Source organism: Vespula vulgaris, chromosome 10 (genome assembly GCF_905475345.1).
Source record: "Vespula vulgaris chromosome 10, iyVesVulg1.1, whole genome shotgun sequence".
In the NCBI taxonomy this organism is placed as follows: Eukaryota; Metazoa; Arthropoda; class Insecta; order Hymenoptera; family Vespidae; genus Vespula; species Vespula vulgaris.
In genome coordinates this window covers 2,296,038-2,321,005 of record NC_066595.1, presented here as the reverse complement: position 1 = coordinate 2,321,005, position 24,968 = coordinate 2,296,038, and the positions used below count along the sequence as shown (strand labels likewise).

General features: G+C 32.4%; 1 protein-coding gene and 3 non-coding genes across 8 annotated transcripts in view; 1 reads left to right on the top strand and 3 right to left on the bottom strand.

Moving 5' to 3' along the window:
* The window catches only part of LOC127066822 (uncharacterized), a 71,554-nt gene that overhangs the window by 40,752 nt on the left and 5,834 nt on the right, over positions 1-24,968 (top strand). For all 5 annotated transcript variants that reach the window (XM_051001017.1, XM_051001014.1, XM_051001015.1 and 2 more), the window contains 6 exons: positions 8,463-8,635; positions 13,679-13,843; positions 19,133-20,259; positions 20,471-20,866; positions 22,876-23,056; positions 24,184-24,285. In XM_051001017.1, coding sequence (XP_050856974.1) covers positions 8,463-8,635; positions 13,679-13,843; positions 19,133-20,259; positions 20,471-20,866; positions 22,876-23,056; positions 24,184-24,285 — 2,144 coding nt within the window. The remainder of the gene's footprint in view (positions 1-8,462; positions 8,636-13,678; positions 13,844-19,132; positions 20,260-20,470; positions 20,867-22,875; positions 23,057-24,183; positions 24,286-24,968) is intronic.
* Positions 23,293-23,364, bottom strand: Trnae-cuc (transfer RNA glutamic acid (anticodon CUC)). The gene has a single exon. It is a non-coding gene; the product is annotated as a tRNA-Glu (tRNA).
* Trnae-uuc (transfer RNA glutamic acid (anticodon UUC)) lies at positions 23,688-23,759 on the bottom strand. The gene has a single exon. It is a non-coding gene; the product is annotated as a tRNA-Glu (tRNA).
* Positions 23,843-23,914, bottom strand: Trnae-uuc (transfer RNA glutamic acid (anticodon UUC)). The gene has a single exon. It is a non-coding gene; the product is annotated as a tRNA-Glu (tRNA).

The window sequence follows — 24,968 nt, the reverse complement described above, 5'->3', positions numbered from 1 at the left end:
TTAGAGTTAAAATAGTCATTCGAGTATTATCGTGATTGACTATAGATAGTAATTGATAGGTGAGAAAAGTAAAATATTCGCGAAATGGCATAGATCAAGCGCATGCTGAGTTGAGACCATTCTTGACAGGCATACGAGTAAACAGGCGTGTTGACAATGCCGGAAATCTGGCCCAGCGTGGACCCTGAAATTGCTGAGAGAATATCCTACATTCGAATGCGATGCCACCGTCCGCATAACACGAACCACGAATGTCATAATAAGAGAGATACCACAGTGAGCGAGAATAGTAGGGACCCTGACTTGATTCAAATGCCAAGGATTTGTCCTTGATGTGGTTTCTATGATTGTAACTATCATCTGTGTGATACTTAAGATCGAAAATTCGAAAGAATTCAAAATATTAGTAACAAGAAAAAATAAAAGTAAGCGAGCAAACGTACGACAGTATTTTGTCACTTGAAAGTCTTATAACGTTGGATGATTAAAAAAAAAAAAAAAAAAAAAGAAATATTTCTTCTTCTTCTTTTTCGAAATTTTCAATTACTTATTAATCTTTTTAACAAGTATAATTTTCCAAGAAAAATATCTATAAAAAGAAACAAGAAAGAATATCGATTTTGCGAGAATTCCAAAGTAAGATCATCCCTTAAAGCGTGCCAATTCGTTATTTGACGTAGAAGCGAAGAAGATAATACCCAAATGGTGACGTTCAAAGACTGTTTGTGTATGTCCCTTTGAAGGACCCCGGAAAATATACGTGTAAATCTGCTTTAAGTTGCGAAAGAGAGGAACAGAGAGAGAAGTATAAGGATCGTCGTGTAAAGCTTCGAAAGCGCGCTAATAACACGAGGATATATTTATACAACGAACTGCTAAATTTGAACACGTTCGCTTACAAAGTGCATCCTCTCTATCTCTCTCTGTCGGTCTATCTATCTATGTAGTTGTATGTATATGTGTACGTGTATATATGTGTGTGTGTGTGTATATATATATACATCTCTCTCTCTTTCTGTCTCTGTCTCTGTCTCTATCGCTTTTGACGTGTCTGATAGGTATTACACGTGGTCTGTAAATAGCCAGGAGGGTTGCTTTAAAGTTCGTGTGAAGTGTGACCGAGGAGTCCAAACTGTGGAATGTGGAGGAAGGGACATACTAATCCCGACATATGAACTATGATTTTTTTCTTTTTATAGTATATGCATATGTACGTGTACATCTCACACTCTTATTGCGATCTCAATCTGTTTTTTATTTCCTCTATATTTTTTTTTTGGTCTCGTTTTTTACTTTTTTATTCTTTTATTTTTATACATATGTGGCGTGTGTGTGCGCGTCTTTTTTTTTTTTTAATTTAAAAAAATTATTCAATTTTTTGCCAATAACTCGAAAAGAAAAGAAAGAACTATACAGATAATATGGAAGGTATCTCCTTCATCGAATTTATTCGATCAAGCCACAGGTAACTAACCACCGATATTCAATTTAGACAGTAGAAAAGCAACTTCAAAGCAACGACTAATTACTTGCCGTGCTTGCCACGAGTCGTTCGTGGTAGTTCTCGCTGAAGGGGTATAACTCCTAAACTTCTTCCTAGCTATGATTCATACCATTATAATTCGTCTAATAATGAAGTTTAACCTTTACCGAGAAAAGAAACTATTCGGTAAATTTATTTAACATAAATGTCAGAAAAAAAATATGTATATACATATACACGATGTGTTAGTATTTTAATCTTACGATTAATTTCTATTTTCCGTGTTGGAACACAGTTGTGTAGAATTTGGATTAAATGGTAACAAACGAAATGTTACCGACGAGAAAACGTGACGAGAGAGAAATTACTATTAGAGAGAAATCCATCCTCCCGGAAGAACGCATATGCCTTTCCACTTCCGTCGCGTTTATTATTATTATTATTATTACGGTTCACGATAAAATTAAATTTCAAGCTTTCTCTCTCTCTCTCTCTCTCTCTCTCTCTCTCTCTTTCTCTTTCTCTTCTCTCTTTCTGTTTCTCTTTCGCTCTTACATAGAAAGGTATTTTACAGAGCGTTAATATTGCTTTACGAAGGAAACTTTTAATATCGATTGATCGATATTATTCTGTCGTTTGTAAAAACCTTTTCACGTTCTTTTTTCTCCCTCTCTCTCTCTCTCTCTTTTTACATTTGTTCCTCTTTTATCTTTTTTTTTTTTTTGTTATTTTTTTCATTCCATACGAAAACAAAAACACTCGTTAACAAAGCCAATTTTAGGAAAGTTAAAAGCGAAATAATTGATTTTTCCTTCCATTTTATTATTATTATTATTATTATTTTCTCTTTTTTTTATATATTACTGAATACAAGAAATAAAAAAATAGTACGCAATAAAGTTTGCCGCGATTAGAACGCCGTGTAAAATTCGATTTCCCGACCAGGTAGAATTCATGGAGCGTATCTACAACAATTTTACTCGTCTTAACAATTTTAATTATAAATGAGAGATGTTCGAAGTCGTACGTCACGATAATGGCATTCTCAGTTCGCTACGTTCATAACTCGATTATAAATGAGCAAGAGGAACAAAGAAAGATAATATAAAAAATAGATAGATAAATAGATAGATGAATGGATGGATAGATAGAGTGAAAAAGAGAGAGAGAGAGAGACAGAGAGATGCTTCGAAAATTCGTCTCCTCTTTCTCTTTACGAGAACCATCAACCTCTTTCAGCCCTACTCTTTCGCCCTTCTACCAGTAGGCCCTACCAGTTCCATCTCGACCATTAATTACACGAAGATGCAACCTCGAGACTACCGCAATGCACTCGAAATCTCCTTTCGCATTAACGACCACTCGTTTCATCTTTCTCTTTCTTTCTTTCTTCCTCTTTCTCTCTCCATCTCTATCTCTTTCTCTCCTTTTATCTATCTATCTATCTATCTCTCTCTCTCTTTCTCTCTGTCTGTCTCTATCCATCTATCTATCTCTTTATCTACATCTCTTAATCTCTCTTTCTCTTTCTCTTTCGTTTTTCATAAGGTTCAACAATTTCTTGCCCCGTAGATCATAAATCCGAGCACTTTATATTCTGATGTAACCTTTTCAACCGGTAACCATCCACGTGAAATATCGCAAACACGAATGGAAGGAGATTTTTCCTTCGAAAATCTATTTCGACGAACGTGCAAATGTTTGCTGGATCGTTTTTATTTTTTTGCTTGCTTGTTTGTTTGTGTGTTTGTTTGTTTGTTTGTTTTTTCTGTTTATTTTCTCTCTCTCTCTCTCTCTTTTTATCTCTATCTCTATCTCTCTTTTAAAGGATAACATTCGACATCAACGAGACCGCATCGTTAAGCCGGGCTGATCTTGATGGATCGATGATCGAGTTTGAGATAACGAGGACTACTCGAAGGGTTGCTCTCATGCCCGCATTAGATGCACTTTAATCGTCGGAGCTCCTCGAATTCAATGAGTTTACGCGTACACTTGTAACTCTAGTAAAATGGTAGATCGGTACGAAACAATCGTAGTTAGGTGAATGCGGTTACGTGACATGGTTCGTTTTGTTTCGTTCATATGTCTCACAGAGAAAGAAAAAAAGAGAGAGAGAGAGAGAAAGCGAGACGAAAAGTACCAAATAAGAAAGATAGTGAGAAGTGAGAAATAGGAAGGTAAAGTAAATGTAAACGAGGTCAATATTTTACGATTATTTACGTATGCCTTTGACGTTTACGGTACGAAATTTTACCATGACATTTTTCTTACGTATAAGTGAGTCGATAACGATAAAAAAAAAAAAAACAAAAAGAAAGGAAGAAAAGAAAAAAAGAAGAAGAAGAAGAAGGAAAAAGAGCGACGATAAGTTTTCTCTTTTTTCTTTCCTTCTTTTTTTTTTTTAACGTCATTCTTTCGTAGCAAAAAAAAAGAGAAGAAAAAACACGAAGATCGATTGTTATTACAGAAAGAAAGAGAGAGAGAGAGAGAGAGAGAGAGAGAGACGTTGTTCGGCCGTATAAAAATTTCGGCAAAAAAAAAACTTGTTTTAACCGAAAGTTCTTTTCTTTTCTTTTTTTTCTTCCTCCTTTTTTTTCTTTTCTTTTTTCCCGTCGAACGCTGACGAGAGATTCGCGAGCGAGAACGAACAATCGCGAAGATGACATTAGTGTTAGTGAGGATGTTGTTGCCGATGGCGGTGACACGGTGATTACGGTTACTAGCGATAGTAGATAGTAGATAGCAGATAGTAGTAGTAGTGATTCGCAAAGTAGCCGTGTAGAATGGAATTTTTGGGTCGACGAGCTGCGACGAAAGTTATGCGAATCGCATTGGATCCTGGAATTTCAATTATTTTCGATTATTCCGGAGGTTATGTAAAATTGAAATTCCGCGAGATTATGGTTGGGCGTATCTAGAGTCTTCCAAGAGTCTCATAATCTCATAAATGCTTCAGTTACAAGTTGTCATCTTTGTCGTTGTCCTTCTTCTCTTCCTTCTCTTCATCCCCCAAATCCTTATCCCCCACCCTCATTTCTCTATTCGATCTCAATTCTCGAATCAAAATCGAAGAAAACGTTTGCAATCGTGCGGATACGTCGCATAGATTTTGATATGTGTTCTCTCTCTCTTTCTCTCTCTCTCTCTCTTTTCTTTTTCTTTCTTCTTTTAAGACACTCCGTCAAGCATCGAAAGTCTTTCTTTACGTCGTCTCGAATAAATTTTCTATGCCTGCGAAAGACGACGATGACGACATTGCTCCTACTACTACTTACTACACTACTACTACTACTACTACTTCTGCTGCTGCTGCTGCTGCTGCTGCTGCTGCTGCTACTGCTACTGCTTTTCGACGTTATTCACGACGTACTCGAGATCCGACTTTTCAACGACTTCGTCTTTTTCTTTTTCCCCATTTTTTTCTTTTTTCCCCTTTTTCCTTTACCCATTTTTCCATTTTTCCTTTTTCACAAAAAGTAGAATCGAGACTCTTCCAAAGTCGAGATTCCTTCTCTCGTCCTTACGTATGTATGTAGACGTATGTAAGTAAGTATGTATGTATAGTTTACTCGAGAAAGACAGAGAGAGAGAGAGAGAGAGAGAGAGAAACTTTTGAAATCGTCTAAGTTTTCTTTCTTTTTTTTTATTTTTCTAGCACGACGATAAAAAGATGCGGTCGAGCTTCGTTTTTCTTTCTTTTTTATCGTTCTCCTCCTCCTCCTCCTCCTTCTTCTTCTTTTTCTTTCTTCTTCATTTTTTCTTCTTTCTTTATTTCTTTTTATTTTTATTTATTTTTTTTTTTATTTTTTTATCTCTTTTATTTTTCGTTTCGTCTCCTTCTTCATCTCTTCATCTCCATCTCGGATACTAACGAGCTTACGATTTTTTTTAATTACTTTCGAATGAATTTATTCGAGTATAAAATGAAGGGTGAGTTGTAAGATAAGAGTCGTGAAAAAAGAAACTAACGTTAATTTTATCTGATTATTAATATTGTAGAAAATGAATCGAAATAATTCAGAAAGATCGAATTAGTCCAATAATCTTTCGGATTCAATGATATATCCATGTGTATGCAATGTACTATTTATTTATTTTTTAAACGATCGATTCGCTTTCTCGGCTTTGATGGATGAACCTCTTTCAAAGATGAGCAAGTAAAGAAAAAAAAAAGAAAGAAGGAAAAGAAGAAGAAGAAGAAAAAGATGATGATGATGATAATAATAAAGTGTAAGCAATACGATCTTGCTGGGTGAGAACGAAGCTCTTTCAGGGAAAAAAAAAAGAAATAGAAAAAGAAAAAAGAAAAGTGAGCTTAATGTCGATGTACATTGTACGAATTAACGACATTTGCAGGAGAAAAACGGTGATCCATCATCAGTTGCAAACGTATCGGACGTTTTCTAAAGCACCGATCGAGTAACATAAAATGTGTTTCGTTCAATTCGAATAAAACTTCTTTTTATTTATTTATTTATTTATTTATTTTTTTTTAAATAAAATATTGACTATATTTCTACCTTTACAAATATATATATATATATATATATATATATATATATATACATTATATACATATCTTTAATAATTTAATAAATATATACATCTAAATTATATTTGTGTTACACGCGAAATAAAAATATAATATAAAAATAGATGAGGATGATACAAACAAATTTCTTTCTTTTCGTTTTGTTTTTAACATTTGTCTTAGATCTCTTTACGTACATACACATGTACATACATACTTATAAGGATATGATTGATACAAATCTCAATTTTCCCGAAGCTGCATCGCTCGTTTAAATATTTTTCGACTTTCATAGAACTAAGTCGAAGTACTTATAATAATATGAGGTATATATTGAAGAGATTTAGGATGTTTCTCGTGTCAAGATGCTTTACCGGCCATTAGGCTGTTAATGTCTCTGACACGCATGGATTAACGCTCGCAATGCCTCTGGAATTTACGACGATTTTCCCGTCAGCCGGTACTTCTCTCTCTATCTCTCTCTATCTCTCTATCTATTTATCCATCTATCTATCTATCTATCTCTCTCTTACACATAGACACACACACACACATATATATGTAGTGCATGCCTCGTTCGAATTAATAGAGATCTTGCTAGGATTCACGCGTTAATCCAAAAGGAGTCCTCGAAACGTCGCAGTAATTTACAACTTCTTTTTTTTTTTTTTTTTTTTGTTAACTCTCCCCATCTTCATTCTTTATCTTTTTCTTTTATTGTTTTTTTTTCTGTCTTTATTTTCTATCTTTTTATTTTATTTTCTTTTTTTCTTTTTTCTTGCAAAGAAAAAATCAAGTGAAAGGAATCAAGAAGAAGACTCTTTCCATTTTCCTTTGCTTTCTTTTACTTTTACTTTTTCTTTTTTTTTTTTTCTTCTTTTTATTCAGGATTTATAAACAACGTTATCGCGAAAGGAATAGAAAATAGAAAGAAAGAGGGTGAGAGAAAATTAAATGAGCGTAGAAAACGCGATTACCGATCGAAATTGGCGGGAATAGAGAGACCCGTTTCCGTCGTTTCAATTTCCTTTCGTACTTCTCAGAAGTCGTTTGTTCATTGGATAAAAAAGAAACTCAGTCATTGGGAAAAGATAAATAAATAAATTAATAAATGGAAAGAAAGAAATAAAACAGAAGAGAAGTTGGGAAATTACGATTTAAAGGATCTTAACGATTTAAAGGCATATAGATTAGATAGGGGATGTGAGGATGGGGGTAGGAGTGGGAGTGAGGGTGAGCTGTAGGGGTTGGAAGCAAGCATAGCGACGACGAACGGAGATAATAAATGATCGGAGAGATTGTAGGCCACAGGCTAGGAGCGATAAATAAGACCGCTGTAATTTCCAGGAAATCCCTTAAACGTCTCCCCGAGAAAATTTTACTGGCACACCTGCGACAGTACAACTTTGTTTATAAAGACTCCGTTCTCTCTTCAAGTTTCTTCACGAATCGCCCGAAGGTGAATACGAGAGATGTATAGAGATACCCCCGGTGGGAATTTAATCTTAGTTCGTAGATCATTTTCAATGGTTTCGATGGGACTTTTCCAAATTGGATGGAGTTTGATTATTATATTGGAGACGATTTTATATTTTTTATTCATTCTTCTTCGTCTCCATTCTTTTTCTAGTTTTTTTTCTCTCTCTATTTCTTTTTTTTCTTTTCTTTTCTTTTTTTTTTTTTTTTTTTTGATTCACGCGAACTATTGTAAATTATTTGAGATTGTGATCGAGGATCGTAGAAAGGTGGAGAAATTTCTTTGAGATGAAAGAAGAAGGAAAAAGAAAAAGAAAAAAGATATTGTTATAAATAACGATGGTGTAAGTTCGTTGAGTCGAAGATTATTACATTGTTCGGGATATACAAAATTGACGGGCTCGACTATAAACGTAGGAGAAAGTTTTTTGAATGTGAAAAAGAAGGAATAAAAGTAAAAGATATTGTTGTAAGTAACAAGGAAGATCATAGGATGAAGTTTAACATTCTTTTGGTACGTACAACTTTACAGGATCGATTATAAACATGGTAAGATAGAGAATGAATATAAAAAAAAAAGGAAAAAAAAATACAAAGAAGAAAAATTAAACAAAGAAGAGATCGGAAACAAGAAAACAAGAAAAAGAAAAAGAAATATTGTCGCGAGTAATGATAAACATGATAAGACTGAAGTTTACGTTGTTTGAGTATAGAAAATTTGCAGATTATAAATATTTAAAAAATAAAGAAAAATAAAAGTAAAGAGATGTTCAAAAGAAGAGTAAGAGAATCTTTAGAAAATAATAAGAGAAAGGATAGAGAGGAAAATACGTACGAAAGATGAATAAGTAAATAAATTAAATAAATAAATAAAAAAGAAATCTTTCTTTTTTTTTTTTTCTTTTTATGATCGAAGATCGTAGATAGAAGATTCGTTGACCGTTCGATATTTCTTATATTCTGTTGTAGACGGTGGTGTCGTGGGTGGTTCACGAACGGGCCCGGTAGTCACTCCTCACACTTTGGAGTTGACACCACGTGGTAGAGTTTTCTTGCAACTTGCACCGCCGGAAACCGCACGAGCATATCTGCCGCCAGAATATCGACCCGGCCGTGTATACTCGGATACAGAATCGGAAAAGGTACGTTTTCTTTTACTTTTTTATTTTTTTTATTTTTTTATTATTATTTCTTTTCCATTTTTTTCTTTCTTTTTTCTTCTTTCTTTTCTCTTCTTTCTTTTTTGTATTTTTTTTTGTCCTTTTTCCTCTTCCTTCTTCTTCTTCGTCCTCTTCTTTTCGTTCCTCTTCTTTTTCTTTTTCTTCTTCTTTCTTTTTTATTTTTTTATTTTCTTTTTTCTTTTTTTTGATTTTCTCCTCATTTTCTCGGTTCCTTTGATACTCGCTCTCCCAACTTCAATTTTGATCTCATTTATAAAAATCATTTCCTTCGTATTTCTACGTAATATATCGTAATAAAGTCCAAGTCTAAATTCATTTTTCACTGGAGCTTTATTTTTATGCTTTGATCGCTGAAGGTTTGTCGATTTTCCGTTTATTTTTTCTTTTTTTTAATTTTGTTTTGATACTTGTTTGTTTGTTTGTTTGTTTGTTAGTTTATTCTGATTTCTACGAATCTAGATATATAGATTTGGAGAAAGAATAAAGAAAAGAAATATGTCTCTTTTTCTATCTTCCTTTTTCTTTTCCTTCTTCTTTTCATCGAATGCCATTAAATTTTGCTCTCATATACATATATATATTATATACATATTTCTGTGTGTGTGTATGTCCTATTTTTCATTTTTTCATAATATATAATATCTTTCGTAAAAAAAAAAGAATACAAACTTCAGATTTCATTTTTCAATTGGATCTTCTACTTTCATAAATCATAAATGACGATATCGTTGTAAAAAGAGTTCGTCTTTACTTTTTCTTTCTTTTCTTCCTTTACTCCTTGTTTTTTTTTCCCTCTTTTTTCATTATCGAAATCGAACAAGAAAATTACGTCACTAGGAACCCATTATCCTCCTCGTTCTTGGTGAAACGATTTTCGCGCGGAATTACGCGACCCGACGCGGAAATTTACCCTTACTCGTGCCGTGTAAACAACGTTTCAACGCGTCCCTGATAATTAATATTTGTTGGCTCGTGAACGGACCCTATCTATCCTACATACGTAGGTACATACATACATATATACATATATATGTATATATACACATACATACATACGTATGTATATCTATACGCACGTACGTACGTATGGCCAGAGGAACGACGTTCTTTCGCGTAGTGTACGGCCTCGAGGCTGTAACAAATACGGAAAGAGAATAACGTAAATAAGCAAAGCGTGTGAACGATTTCAAACTGATAAAAATCGATGAGATGGAGAATGAGAGAGAAAGATGAAGAGAAAGGAAGGATAGGATAATTCTTTTATCTATGTGATATATTTAACAAGGAATTTATGATGGAAGACAAAAAAGATCCAGAATCCGGAAAAAGAAAGGAAAAACGAAGTGAAAATAATTGGAATGTTTTTCCTTTTATTTTTTTATTTATATTTACAATATATATATATATATATATATATATATATATGTATGTGTGCGTGTTTGTCGTCTATTGTGTAAACTGTATGACATTACAAAGAAAGGAAGAGAGAGAGAGAGAGAGAGAGAGAGAAAGAGAAAAAGAATTATTTTATGACTTCTACGAGGATAAGAATGACGACGAGATTTCCGGACGATGGAATTGTGAAAGAGGAAACAAAAAAAGATAAGTGTTGAGAGAGAGAGAGAGTGAGAGAGGAGCAAAATAGAAAGAGAGAGAGAAGAGAGAAAAATAGAAGAGTGAGAGAAAAAAAGTAGTAGAAAAACGCTTCAAAGACTCGCCCATTTTCCACCTCCGACCCTTTGTTCGTGGTTTTTCTTTTTTCTGTCTCTTTCTTTCTCTCTCTCTTTCTCTCTCTCTCCTCATCCCTGTCTCTTTTTTCACGAGTCTAATGAATATCCCAACGCGAAAGTCACGCAATTTGTAGCGACTTTTCTCAGGCAGAGAAGAGCAGAGAAGAGCAGAACGGAGTAGAAGCGGAAGAGAAGAGAACGTGTGCGGCCGAAACGCTTCGGAGTTTATTTATCTCGGTGAGGCCGTTTGTTCTCATGCCTTTTAATCTGCGAACGGATAAATACGGTCTGCCTCTGAACGAGGCCAACCTTTCCGTCGACGGAAGAGAAGGTGGAAGAAGGAGAAGAAGAAATGCTGCTGAAAAGAGATGGAAGTGGTGGAGATGGTACTGAAGGGAGGTGGAGAAAGAGGTGGTAGTAATGGTGGGGGTGGTAAAGATGGAAGAGGTGAAGGAAGAGCTGGTAGAATGTAGAGGAATAGAGATGCAAACGTTGAGAAAAAAAAACACTGAAAAAAGATGGTGCTGATGCTGGTACTACCACTAGTACTGGTACTAGTACTGGTACTGGTAGAAGGTCGAATGGCGAGGATACACGAGCGAGAAGATTTAACGGAGAGGAGAGGACAAAAATGGAGAAAAGAAGAACGTGTCGTTGATAGATAGGAGGAATGAAACGAAAGGTGGGGTTTGGGAATGAGTGTAAACGGCGAAAGTGGGACGTTCGCGTGCCATCTACCCCCGCTAACACCTCAAGCAACCCCCTTTACCCAACCGACTCATCCATTCTCTTTTTCTATCCATCAGATTTACGCGCACCGAAATCTTTTTCTTCTTCTTCTTCTTCTTCTTCTTTTTCTTTTTCTTTTTCTTTTTCTTGTTCTTTTTCTTCATCATTTTTTCCTTCTTTTTTTTTCGTAAAATTTCATTTATTAATACGTTCGGATTGTTAGTCGTAAAAAGGAATTAAATTGAAACTGGGTAGTATTCGTTATTCGTGTTTCGTCCGATTATCGATCTAAGGATTTATCTCGATCGTTTGCAACACCCGTTATATCGTAATAATCAATTTAAGGCGAATTTGTGCTGCCTTAAAGCAAAATTATTTTGCGTCGTTTTTGTTTGTTTGTTTGTTTGTTTGTTTGCAGTGTTTATGCATTACGATAATTTTTTTCTTTCTCTTTCGTCCGTCCTTTCTTTCTTTCTTTCATTAATTTTTCTTTTATCATTTTCTTGTTTTAATTGCATTGTTTTAATTGCAACGTAAACTATCAAATTTCACTAACGAAATTTATTTAATAATAATATATATATATATTGCGAGATGTTGTTATAATTTTCTCTCTCTCTCTCTCTCTGTTTTCTTCGCACAAAAATTAGTTATTTGCGAGTCAAACAATTGGTTGACAAACAGTGGTTATAATTACTCAAGAAACTCATTTTAAGTTCGCTAAGATACTATGTCTCTTCGTGAAGGCTTTTAAACGAAGTATAATTTGCAAGACTGATTCTTATGCGTTTCTATCTGTATTTGTGTATATATATCTTTATATATATGCAAGTACGCGTACTAGAGAGAATAGCTTACGGCATTTTTCACAACGTTTAACGACACTAAAAAAGAAAGAGAACAATGACACGATCAAACATTACGCAGGCCCTTCAAGCACGACTTTGTCATCCTCTGCGTTAGAATGACATTATAAAAGACATGTTACATGTGTAACTTGTCTTTTACATCCACCCGTCACTCGATAGGAAAATTCATCGAAAATTTTCTCTTTTAAAACGAACGTTCTTCGATATTTTTAAAGCGAAATTAAAGAGAAAAAAAGAAGAAAGAAATAATTAATTTACCATCTTACGACGTAAGACATCTTACTTTATTTACGAAAAGTACAAATTAAAATAAGCAAAAAAGAATAAATTCGTTCTGAAGATCGAACTCTTTAAAACGAAATGTAAAAAATGTGACGAGGGTATGACAAACGTCGAAATATTCTAATTAACACAGATACATTTTTTTATTTGCTGTAATACTAAAAATAGTATTACATTACATTAACGAAATTTACGAAGAAATCAAACGAAAAAATAAATATTATACAACGAAATATTTATCGTAAAATATTTATTATTTTGAGAAAGACGATACCGATTGTGCATTATGAATTATAATAAATTTTAAAACCTGTAATAATAATGGATATTGTATTTAAAACAAAACGAAAAAAAAAGAAAGAAAGAGAGAAAGAGAGAAAGAAAAAAGAAAAAAAAAAAAAGAAAAAAGAAAGAAAGAAAGAAAGAAAGAAAGATTTCATTCCCCTTTAGGTATTGGGTGAGAACATAATCGATACGTTCTTTTGTATCGTCAGCAAGCGTTACTATTTCTGAACTAGGCGAGAACATGTAACGACGCTATTAATGCTCGATATCTAGCACTCGCTAGTTTATTGACGGTTCGAATCTGGACGAACTTGCGCGCGATAGTTGTGTATATATATATATACATGTATATATACATGTATATAGGTATCTATTTATATTTATATTTATACATTTTAATTTCTTAAATTCGGTCGAAGATATCTGATTTTTCTTTTTTTTTTTCTTTTTTTTTCTTTTTTTTTTCTTTTTTTTTCTTTTCTTTTTTTTTTTTTTTTATTTCGTCAAAGTCATTAAATTAAATGAAAGTGCGTGTAGGAGAGATTATTTATTTATTTATTTATTTATTTATTTATTTTTTATCATCATATACGTAGGCGATTAATTAATTACCTATGTATTTATATAATTAAAAGGTGATTTATACGTATATGTGTGTATATATATATATATATATATATATATATATATATATAAAATGTATGTGAATTTTATATAACGAGCCCTAATGAATAGAATATAAATATAAATATATACATACATACATACATACATACATATATATATATATATATATATATATATATATATATTCTATTCATTAAGATTCATTAAAATGTAATAACACGACGATAAATGTAGAATTTTTTGTTGAATTAAACATTCATTAAAATGCACATTGACATATAACATCGACGACTTAACGTTTCAACTATACATTCAAATATCATAACACGCATAACAATGATATTATCATTTTATATTATAAATAATAAAAATATTATTCCATTGTTATATAATAATTCATATTATATAATTCATATTTATATTATATAATAATTCGTATTATATAATTTCAACTTTATGTGTACGTGTCCGTATATTTTCAGATGTGGATGTATTCGTTAGGGAGAGCATTGCTGGACACGACACCGAGAGTAGCTGCTTTAACTGGTACAGTCTCGGTTTCACCCTCGTCAGCCCTTCAGTCGGTCCTAGCAGCTATGACAGAACCTGATCCTCGTCGACGTGCCTCTCTGATGAATCTTCTCGACGTAAGTCTCATGAAAATGGCGCCTATTTACTCATCTCCCTCCCTTTCCCTTCCTATTTCCTTTCCACCCTCTCATACATCTCTTTTGTCTCTTTCTCTCTATCTCTCTTTCTCTTTCTCTCTCTCTCTCTCTATCTCTTTCTTTCTTTCTTTCTTTCTCATCGAGTTTTCACGTATATATACGTACGTATGTACATGTATGCGTATATAGTCATAGATACATACATACATACATATATACATACATTGAAATTTACGCGCGGAACGTTTCCATTTATTTTATTCGCTCAGACCTTTTCTGTCGTAATTTATGCGTACGTTACTGAGCCCAACGAGAACGGAGGAATGCTAATCCGTGAAAAAAGAAAAGAGAAAAGGGAATGTAAAAGGAAAAATATATATATATATATATATATATGTTTTCCTCCGTGAGATAATTTCTTTCGTTCCTGACGTGTCCTTCGAGAGATGCTTTTCTCGATGTCAAACGTCAATGCGAAGTGTGATATTTTTTTCAACCGAGGGAAAAGAATTAAAAAAAAAAAAACGAAAAGTAAAAAATAAGAGAGAGAAATAGGACAAAAAAAAGTTTGGACGGAGCTTACGTTTGTACTTATCAAAAAGTAACTTTACAAAAAAAATTATCAGAGATTTTATATATATGTATGCACACACATACACGCACGATATGTTCGGTTTAAATATATCATTTTCATAGATAGAGCGTAATAGATATTAAAATAAAAAAAAAAATGTTTCAAAGGAATATTGTGTGGTTAATGTTTTGAAGACAATAATTTAAGATACCGTTTTCGATGTCAATAAATTTAACAAAAATATCTGATATAAAATGATATATAATACAAACAGAATTGTATATATATATGTGTGTGTGTCTGTGTGTGTGTATGTATATATATATATAAAAGATATAGTACGCGTGCAGGTCGTGTTTGTGTTAAAAAGAAACAAGAATGATATCGGAGCGCCTTTTTTCCGATAAAAAAAAAAGAATGGCCAAAGAAGTAACGTATTGACCGATAGAAATAATTTAGGCGATATCACTCGACGACTATAGTGCATTCTCATCTTTCAAATCCTCTGAATCCGCTGTTTTCGAAGCATAAATCCTTCGACGCCGATATGGATTTTACGAGATACCCACTCGTCCTTATCTTCTTCCGTTTTCTTTCTATAGGTATGACAAAAAATGTAATAATTTATTGCAACGTTTTTACATACATACCCATACACCCACATATATATATATATTAATATATTATAACATTAATAAATATATAATTATATAATTGTATAATAAATATATATTATATATGTATATATAGTACAATAATATTTTAATATATGATATATATTATTTATTGAATGATTTATTAAGTATTATTTATGAAATTATTTTATTAAAAATAAATAATATATTGATATATTATTTATTTTTAATTGAAATATATATATATATATTTGTGTGTGTTGTTAAAATGATCGATTAAAAAATAATGTATTTACTTATTTATTTACTTGTTTATTTATTTACTTACTTATTTATTTAGATATATAGAAAATATTCTAATTAAAGTAATGTAATTTATAATACAAACGCTTATGCATTAATTTTTCATTTACATCGTAATCTATTTACGAATCAAACGATTCAATGATATTATACCATTTCTCTATGTAATATTATTTTTATTTATATCAAGTTCGATACTCGAGTCATTAACAAATTAAATTTAACGATCTGATCGAAATTAATACGTGTCTACGAATGAAATGATTCAATGATACACTTTGTATAGCACGTCTAAGGAATAGTTAGAGTTCATCAACTAACTTCTTTGTAAACACACTCTAAATCATTTACGTATCCTCTCGTATAGATCCTATGAATCCTTGATGAACCTCTTCGTAGATACTTCCTGAAACATTGACTAACTATTGCATAGATCATACTCGTAAATTATTGACTTGTTTTATTCATAGATACATGAATTAATGTTTCGTTAACTAACTCCGAAAAACAAATCATTTTTTCCCTTCTCTTTCGACACTTACAATCTCGAATAATTTTACATTCACGATTACGTATTACAATTACAATTTCATTTTCAACATTTTCACGAAAGTTTTTTTAACTTCACTCACGCATTACGACAAGTTGAATTTATAATGATTTAACTCGTTTATAAAGTCGTTTCAATTCCCTCACGTTTCGTATATCAGTTATTTTCATCTTACATTTTATGTTATTTTAAATCCTCGTATGTGTCATTTGAAATCTTCTATTTTATTTTTGCCAGTAAAAATTAATCTCATTATAAAATAATCTTATTATAATACATTATTATTTGTCTTTTAATTTGAAACACGTAGGAATAAATCGGGAATAATAAAATGGTACATCGAATCAAAATATTTCTCTAATTCGTTGAATTATATTCGTTTCTAGTGATTATTAATGACGTTTAATATTTCTATATATGCGTGACGACATAATTAAAAAGTTTCAATTAATTATCGCTTAAAATATTTAATGAATAAATAACTAAATAAATAACTAAATAAATAAATAAATAAATAAATACAAGATAGGAGAACGATCTATAAATGTTCGTTTATCGAAAAGCTTTACGATCTAACCATAAACAATAAAAAAAAAAAAAGAACAAATAAAAGATAATGAATTAATGACGAATAGAAAATAAGTTCTACATTAGATATGAGAGAATCACCATGACGATAATTAACAGGCCCCGAAGAAGACGTCAGGAGCGAGAGAGGGTACTCGTGATGAACTTAACGCGATCGCATAGAGCCCTTGAACTCTCACTGTGACGGACATGGAAGCCTGCTTTAATTGAATTATCTATCCGATGTGTGTATATATGTATGTATGTATGTATGTATGTATGTATGTAGGTATGCGTATATATGAGAGAGAAAGAGAGAGAGAGAGAAAGAGAGGAAGGTTTCCATGGTCATAGCACAGAGTCGAAGCATTTGCATGTGACGCTTTAAGTTGGTCGAGTAGTTCGTTATGAATTTTTTATGGAAGGAAAAGTAAGAAAAAAGGAAAAAAAAGTTATTATAATAATAGTAATAATGATAATAATAATAGTAATAATAATAATAATATTATTACTATTATTATTATTATTAATAAGGATAGATAGATAATAATAATAATGGATAGATAGATAGAAAAACGTGTTCGTTTTTTAAACGATTTCGACACGCGTTGTGTCCTTGATTGGTCTGATAAAAATAAAAGAGCGACACTTTTTAATGACTTCCTACTAATTTTTCGCACGCAAAATTTCTTATCGAAGATGAAACAAAAAGTAAAAAGAAAGAAAGAGATAATCGAGAGATCTTACGACGTGTCTTCGTTATTTCCAAATTTTATCTAAGAAAAAGAAAACATTAATAAATAAATAAATAAATAAATAAATAAATAAATAAATAAATATATAAAAGAAAATTTTTATTGAAGGATAAATAATAAACAGAGAGACAGAGAGACAGAGAAAGAGAGAGAGAGAGATAAAGAAATAATCAAAAGCTCTTTAAATTTTTGTCCATGATTTAGGGATTAATACGAAAAGATTAATTTTGGCAGACGCCTATGTCCTTCGACTGTAGTCCGATAAAGAAACACCTTGGTAAATGCAGTACCGCGAACCGTGTGATTTATCGTCGTTATTGATTATTTCACGTCGAAACAATACGCTGCGTCTGGTTCGCCTAGGCAGTCAGAGCCGGCGAATGAATGAATATTCAACGGGTAAGGTTTTGTAAATAATCGCAGCTGACGCAGCTTGTTCAGATGAATGCACTGACAATTGCCTGTATCTTCTTGTCAGTTGAATTCCTCCTCTAGGGTATAGAAAGAGAGAAAGAGAGAGAAAGAAAAACAAACAGAGAGAGAGAGAGAGAGAGAGATCATTTTCACGTGCGTGTCAAATCAATATGACGTGTGATGATCTGATGAACAGAAACAAGTACATCGTTTAAGTTCTCGATTAACAATTTTATTGAAGAACAAATATACATATGATGTGTGTGTATGTATGTATGATGTATATCTATGCACGTAAGTATCATATGTATTTATGGTTGGATGTATGAACGTTACATACGTGTATACGTAATAATAATCTAGATTCGTTTTGCTTGGAAAATTACGTCAATATTAGATAAGAGGATATGCGTGATACCGAGATATTTGCTACGAGCGTAGGAACGTGCGAAGGTGGATATATTCAATCGAATGCATAAATTAAAGTAAACTATTTGATAACTTGTTATGATAGGGATTTGGATCTCTCTTCGTACATTTCGTTACGTGCTTGCAAAGTGATATTTTGCTTTTATTTTATCTTATTTTTTATATCTTTTTTTTTGTTCTGCTTTGCTTTCGTTCGTTCGTTCGTTCGTCTCTTTTCTTTCTTTCTTTCTTTCTTTCTTTTTTTTTTTTTATCTCTTTCGCGAGACACACTCCATCGATTACACGAGCTCGATGAGAATTCTGTTCGGAGTTAGTATTTCAGAAAGTAATATATCGTTTATACGAGAGTTATAGATTTTTTTTGTCTTTTTTTTGTCTTTTTTTTTTATTGCATTTTATATATAAACTTTTACGAAATAAACTTTTGGTACGTTCGCGATAAAGAAAGTATATCTAGACTTATGATAAAGTTAAAGGTTCTTTATATGGACAGAAAAGAAAAAGAAGATTTTTAAGAAAATCGTATCCGTGAAATAATTTCTGTCATTCGCAGGTGGTATTAATCGTTAGTTTTTGTCTTGGATACGAACGCGGCGTTGTCTCGAAAGTTCGTCATTCGCAGGTTTGGAGAATACAAAGGAGTGATAATGGCCAACAGGGTCGGGTCACTTCTATGTTGGATCATAGTCTATAGAACTCATGGAGCTATTGTTCCCCTCGAACTAATAGTTTGTCTACGTTTGAAAGTGCTAGTTTCAAAATCCAAGACCGATTGGATTATTCCGTGTAATAAACGATATTTATCACGAAACTTATCTTATGTTATTGATCGTTTCAGAATTAATTCGTTTTGCGGAATAAATCTCTGTGGAGAGATAATTAATTGATTTAAAGAAAAAAAAAAAAAAAAGAAAGAAAGAAAGAAAAAAAAAGAAAGGAAAAGGAAACATCGTTCGATTCGATCGAAGAAATTGTTACTTCGTACATTCTTTTACATCGACAATTGTTATCTCAAGTTTCTTTGTAACATTTATGTTTAAGGTGATATCGGAGTATTGCCGTACCCGTCTGCAATCGAAACCCTTCACTCACATTGTCATGGACATGTATAGAGAAGTAGTGAGATCGGCACAGTACGCTGCAAGAAAACGTGCGGCTTATAATCGTTTGAACGGTTTGCCTACTTTGAATAATCCGATCGAACGATCTCATCAAAATTATCAGATCCAGCAGCAACACGATCAACATCGTCAACAACAGCAGCAGCAGCAGCAACAACAGCAACAGCAGCAGCAACAGATTCATCAACACGGTCAAGATGAGAATAGAACGGAAAACGTGCAAGTCGAGGAACAAAATTTAAAACAATTACGACGTTCGAACGAACAGTATCATCATCAGCAACAACAACAACAACAACAACAACAAAGCAGGCAACAGGAATCTATAAATCCTCCGAGCCAAGTCAATCAGCTTTTCCCAAAGACCCAACAAGATCAACATTATCATCATAATCATAATCCTAATCCTAATCATAATCATCATAACCATCATCATCAAAAGGGTGCTCTATTTAAAGCGCAGTCGCGAAATTCGCGTTCTCATCCGAATCTAACCAGTCTATGTAGCCAACAACAACAACAACAGCAGCAGCAGCAATACCAACAACAGCATCAAGAACATCAGCATCAACAGAAGCATCAGAGACGAACGGAAATGACTTTGAGTAATTGCAGAGCGCAATTTCAATCTCAGTTGGATATTCAAACGAGTGGTAGACCTTCCGTGACTGTACCAAGCCACAGTCATCATCACTTACATTATCAACATCAACAACAACAACAACAACATCACCAACAGCAACAACAACAACAACAGCATCATCAACAACAGCACAATCACAATCACAATCCCAATCCCAATCACATGCGGGCTTACTCTCAACCTGTTTCTACTCGGCTTCAACAGACAAAGAGCAGTGGCAATCTACCCATCATCTTCTCCGAGTACGCTCCCACGGGAAACCTTTACAACGATCCAATATATGCGTTGCCTGTTAAACCATTCCTTAGCTCGCAGGATGTCCGTGTGAACGGTTTCTCTGCAAAGACGCCTGCACCAGTTCGGAGAAAGGACAACGTTTACACGTCTAACGCGACTACTAACAGGTATTTCATTTCATCTCTCTCTCTCTCTCTCTCTCTCACTCTCTCACTCTCTCACTCTCTTGCTCTCTTGCTCTCTTGCTCTCTCTTTCTCTCACTGTCTGTCTTTCTATCTCTCTATCTTTCTGTATGTTTCTGTGTTTTTGAACGAACGAACATGATAAAAAATGTTGACAAATAAAAATAAACATTTTCATTCTTCATACACTTTCAGTAACAATCTCAATGGTGCAAGACCATCGACTGGCGGCTGGGACTCTCAAGCTGACGATATTTATGAAAGGAACAAACCCAACTTGGAAAGACAAAATTCGAATCCTCAATTATCCAATAGAGATCAACAGCAACAGTTACAGCTACAGTTACACTTACAACAACAACAACAATCTTCAGAATTTAAAAGACTTTCTCAACCGAATATCGTGACGAATGATCATCGAATCCCAATAAACGAGGAACAGATGGTCCAACAACAAAATCCATTGTCTTCCATAAGAACAAGGGGTGCTCAAGGACCACCAAAACCACCACGTATTATTACAACGTTGAGAAAGACACCGTTAGCAGATATGGAAAGTAATCAGACGGAACCACCTGCCAAACCGCCAAGGTACGAATATATTTTCAAACATCGATCGAACATTTGTTAATAAATTCAAAAAAAAAAAAAAAAGAAGAATTCAAGAAAATTGAAGAAAATATGTACTTTCCAAAGTCGAATCATCAGACTGTTTTTAACATTTGACAATGTTTCGATCGATGGTTTGACAATTTAATTATTTAATTTGGTGTTTATTAATTTCTTTATGTATTTATTCGATTTAAGGTTTTTTTAAATATTGGTTTAATCGATCAATCGGATACGTGTTAAAATATCGAAGAAGGAAAGGATTATGAACGGAAATATTTACAAAATTTTAATGTTGTTAAATGTTAAACAATAATCCAATCAATGATTTACCAATTGATTTGTTTAATCAATTTTACGATTGATCGAACACGTGTTAATAAATGAAAAAAAAGAAAAAAAGAAAAAGAAAAAGGATTATGACCGAAAATATTAGCGGAACTGAAAGCATTGATTGGACTCTTGTTAATATTTAACAATATTCCAATCAATGATTTACCAATTGATTTGTTTAATCAATTTAACGATTGATCGAACACGTGTGAATAAATCAAAAAGAAAAAAGAAAAAAGAGTATTATAGTCAAAAATATTAATAAAACTTGAACCATTGATTGGACTCTTGTTAACATTTAACAATATCGCGATCAATGATTTACCAATAGATTTATTTAATCAATTTAACGATTGATCGAACACGTGTCAACAAATCAAAAAAGAAAAAAAGGAATATTATGGTCAGAAAGAATAATTGGTCAAACTTAAAACCACTGATTGGACATTTATTGTTTAACATTTATTTATCTCGTTAAAAAATTGTCAGAAAAATAAACATTATAAATTATTGTCGATAAGTTAACATAGAGATCAACGTTGAAAATTTCAGACGATTTCCTTGGAATTTCATCAATCGTGTTATACTTAGAGAAAGAGAGAGAGAGAGAGAGAGAGAGAAAGATAGAGAGAGTGAAAGAGTGAAAGAGAAAGATAGTAAAGAGAACATAGAGTAGGGGTAAAGCATTAAATTAGGAAGGAGAGAGAAAGAGGGTCTCGAAGCGTTCTCAGATATTCTCGCACCCTTTATGCGGCCATTATTAAGTTTGGCCCAAGTCATACATCCGTGTTAATAAACGCTTTCAAGCGATCTAGGTCGGCTCTCTGAAGTTACCACCTTTAAAGAGAGAAAGAGAGAGAGAGAGAGAGAGGGAGAGATGGGATCAAGCTTACTAGTACGAACGAATCGAATCAAACGTCTCTGCGAATCCGAACTTCCTTAAAATCGAGTTTGTTACTTGGAATATTCGATAATTAATAATTGCTAATTGATAATGAACTGTCGACAAGCTTTTTTTAATCGATTCGATCTTTTATTAAACGTCAAATGTTATTTCTTATTTATTTATTTTTTTTTTTAAGTTTGAAAAGGATCAAGCTGAAACAATACTACGGATCAATTGGAAGTGTTAAAAATGTTGTCATATTTAGAGTTTAATTAACGCGTATAGATGTAAGATACGCGTCAGAGTTATTCACGTTCGTGTATTAAAAATAAAAAGCTGTATATTTCCACAGTTGCACGATATATAGTATATATGTACGTGCATAAATATAGTAGACATATTTGCGCTTCGTAGAGATGGTAGTATTTAACGAATGGTTTCCACCTTTAAAGTCTTTATCATTTTTACTGTCATCTAAGAGAGAACGATGAGAAGACGAAGAAGAAAAATAGTCGACTTAAAGAAAAAGATGAAGAGATGAAGATAAAGTAAGAAAATATAAATTGAAAAAAGATGAAGATAAAGAAAGAAAAAAAGAAAAAAGCCGTAATGTTCGGTTTCTTTCTTTCGTTACTAGCTACGTCACGTTAGATATCTATTAGATCTATTAGTATTATTAGTGGAACAAGGTAGAATATATAAAATGAAGTATATTGAGAGCGATAATTCTATTATCCGTGAGGTTAATGTAATTATACATACATATGTGCAGAAATATAGTGAGAAATGGTCCGAGAGCTCGACGTGGTAAAGCAGTTCAAAGAGCACCGTCGCGACTCTACAGGACCATAGGCGGCCCAATGAGGTCATTTAATAAGGCACAATGCATCGGACCTGAATTTGTTGTTCGTGCGAATCAACCACCAAAGACATTATCCGTCGGTCAAGTTAAGGTAAGATTACAATATTCAATTAATAAACATTACATTTTTAGATATAATTTTAAATAATAATCGTCATAAATTGATCAAAATCATCATAAATAATGACCGATCAAATTCGAGAATATTTTGTCTATGTGTTATATCGATCGATCGATGATAATTCATTACAATTATTTTTATGGAAAAAAAAAGATTGAAAAAGAATATGCCATGAATGTATACGAATATGAAGAAAAAAAAAGATATTCCGGTACCGGGAATCGAACCCGAGCCTCCTGGGTGAGAGCCAGGTATCCTAGCCACTAGACCATACCGGACTCTTGATAAACTCTGTTGGCGTAATACATTCGTACAACTAGCTATATTAAATATATTAAATTTGTTTTTTATAATAGTATTTTTTACAAACGAAAATAATTTTATTAATATTGAAACGTGATCGTAAACACAATTATTATAAATCAAACTGTAAGTTAAACAAAAAGAAAAAAATGTGTTTTATCTTACGAAAGCATTATTGAATATCGTATTTGTGAACGATATTCTTTTTTTTTTTGGTATATTTATAACCTTTACGTTTAATATAAATACGAGTAGAATTACGAAGTGTTAACAGAAAAAAATGGAAGAAAAAAAGATATTCCGGTACCGGGAATCGAACCCGAGCCTCCTGGGTGAAAGCCAGGTATCCTAGCCACTAGACCATACCGGATTGATGGTATGCCGTGAAGTTAAAGTGCATTCGAGTAGGAAAATACCAAGCATTTTGAAGAAAAAAAAAAAAAAAAAGATACATTCCGGTACCGGGAATCGAACCCGAGCCTCCTGGGTGAAAGCCAGGTATCCTAGCCACTAGACCATACCGGATTTGATGTTACGGCTTTAATTTACAACGTATTTGTACCTAGGATATAAAATTTTTTTTTTTTTTAAAGAAAAAAATATACAATACTATATAAATATATATATATATTTGTATATATATATGTGTGTGTGTATATCTATGAATAATATAGTTATACCATTCTTATCGATTTATCGATCATTTATAAATTGTTCTAGTCTTACTTTTATATATAAAAAAATATATATGTATATAGAGAAAAAAAAAGAAATAATTATTTTTTATGTTACAGGGCGGTGGTAACTTAAATCGTATAGTTGTAATAATGTTGACCGGTCAACGTATGGAAGTAACTTGCGATCCACAAAAGATAACGGCAGGAGACTTGTTTCAGGTTAGTTTATAATTTCTAAAAAAATTTTATTTTATTTGTTTATAGATAAGTAATTTGCATTATATTTTAGTAATTGTTATCCTTGAAATATTTAAGATCTACTTGTCTAACAATGCAATGGAATATAATAATTTTTTATTTTGTTTATTTCTTTATTATTATTATTATTATTATTATTATTATTATTATTATTATTATTAAATTTTTATTCTTTATTATCTTTGTTATTAAAATCATGCACACACATACACAAATACACGTATATGATCTGTTCTTACAATTCATATAATAATAATAATTATTATCATTATTATTATTATTATTATTATTATATAGAAATAAACAGAAAATAAAAAAATAAATGAAAGAAATAAAAATATAAAAAAAATATATAGGTCAGAAATTTATATAATATATAAATTTATTTGGATTGAAAGACTCTTAAATTAGCTCGATTTAACGATAAGTTTGTTCGCGGAACAACACAAATGTATGAATGCAGTCGGTTATCGCTAGATGAACAATAATCGAAACTTCAATGAATGGAAGCTCGGAGAACCATTTGAGAGCGGACTCGCCACGAAGAGTGGCTCGTACTGATAAGACATTCAATTTGCTGGTCGATCGTGTGTATATCCACGTGTGAAATAGTTTCGGATGGGGGAGACCTTGCATTCGATTGT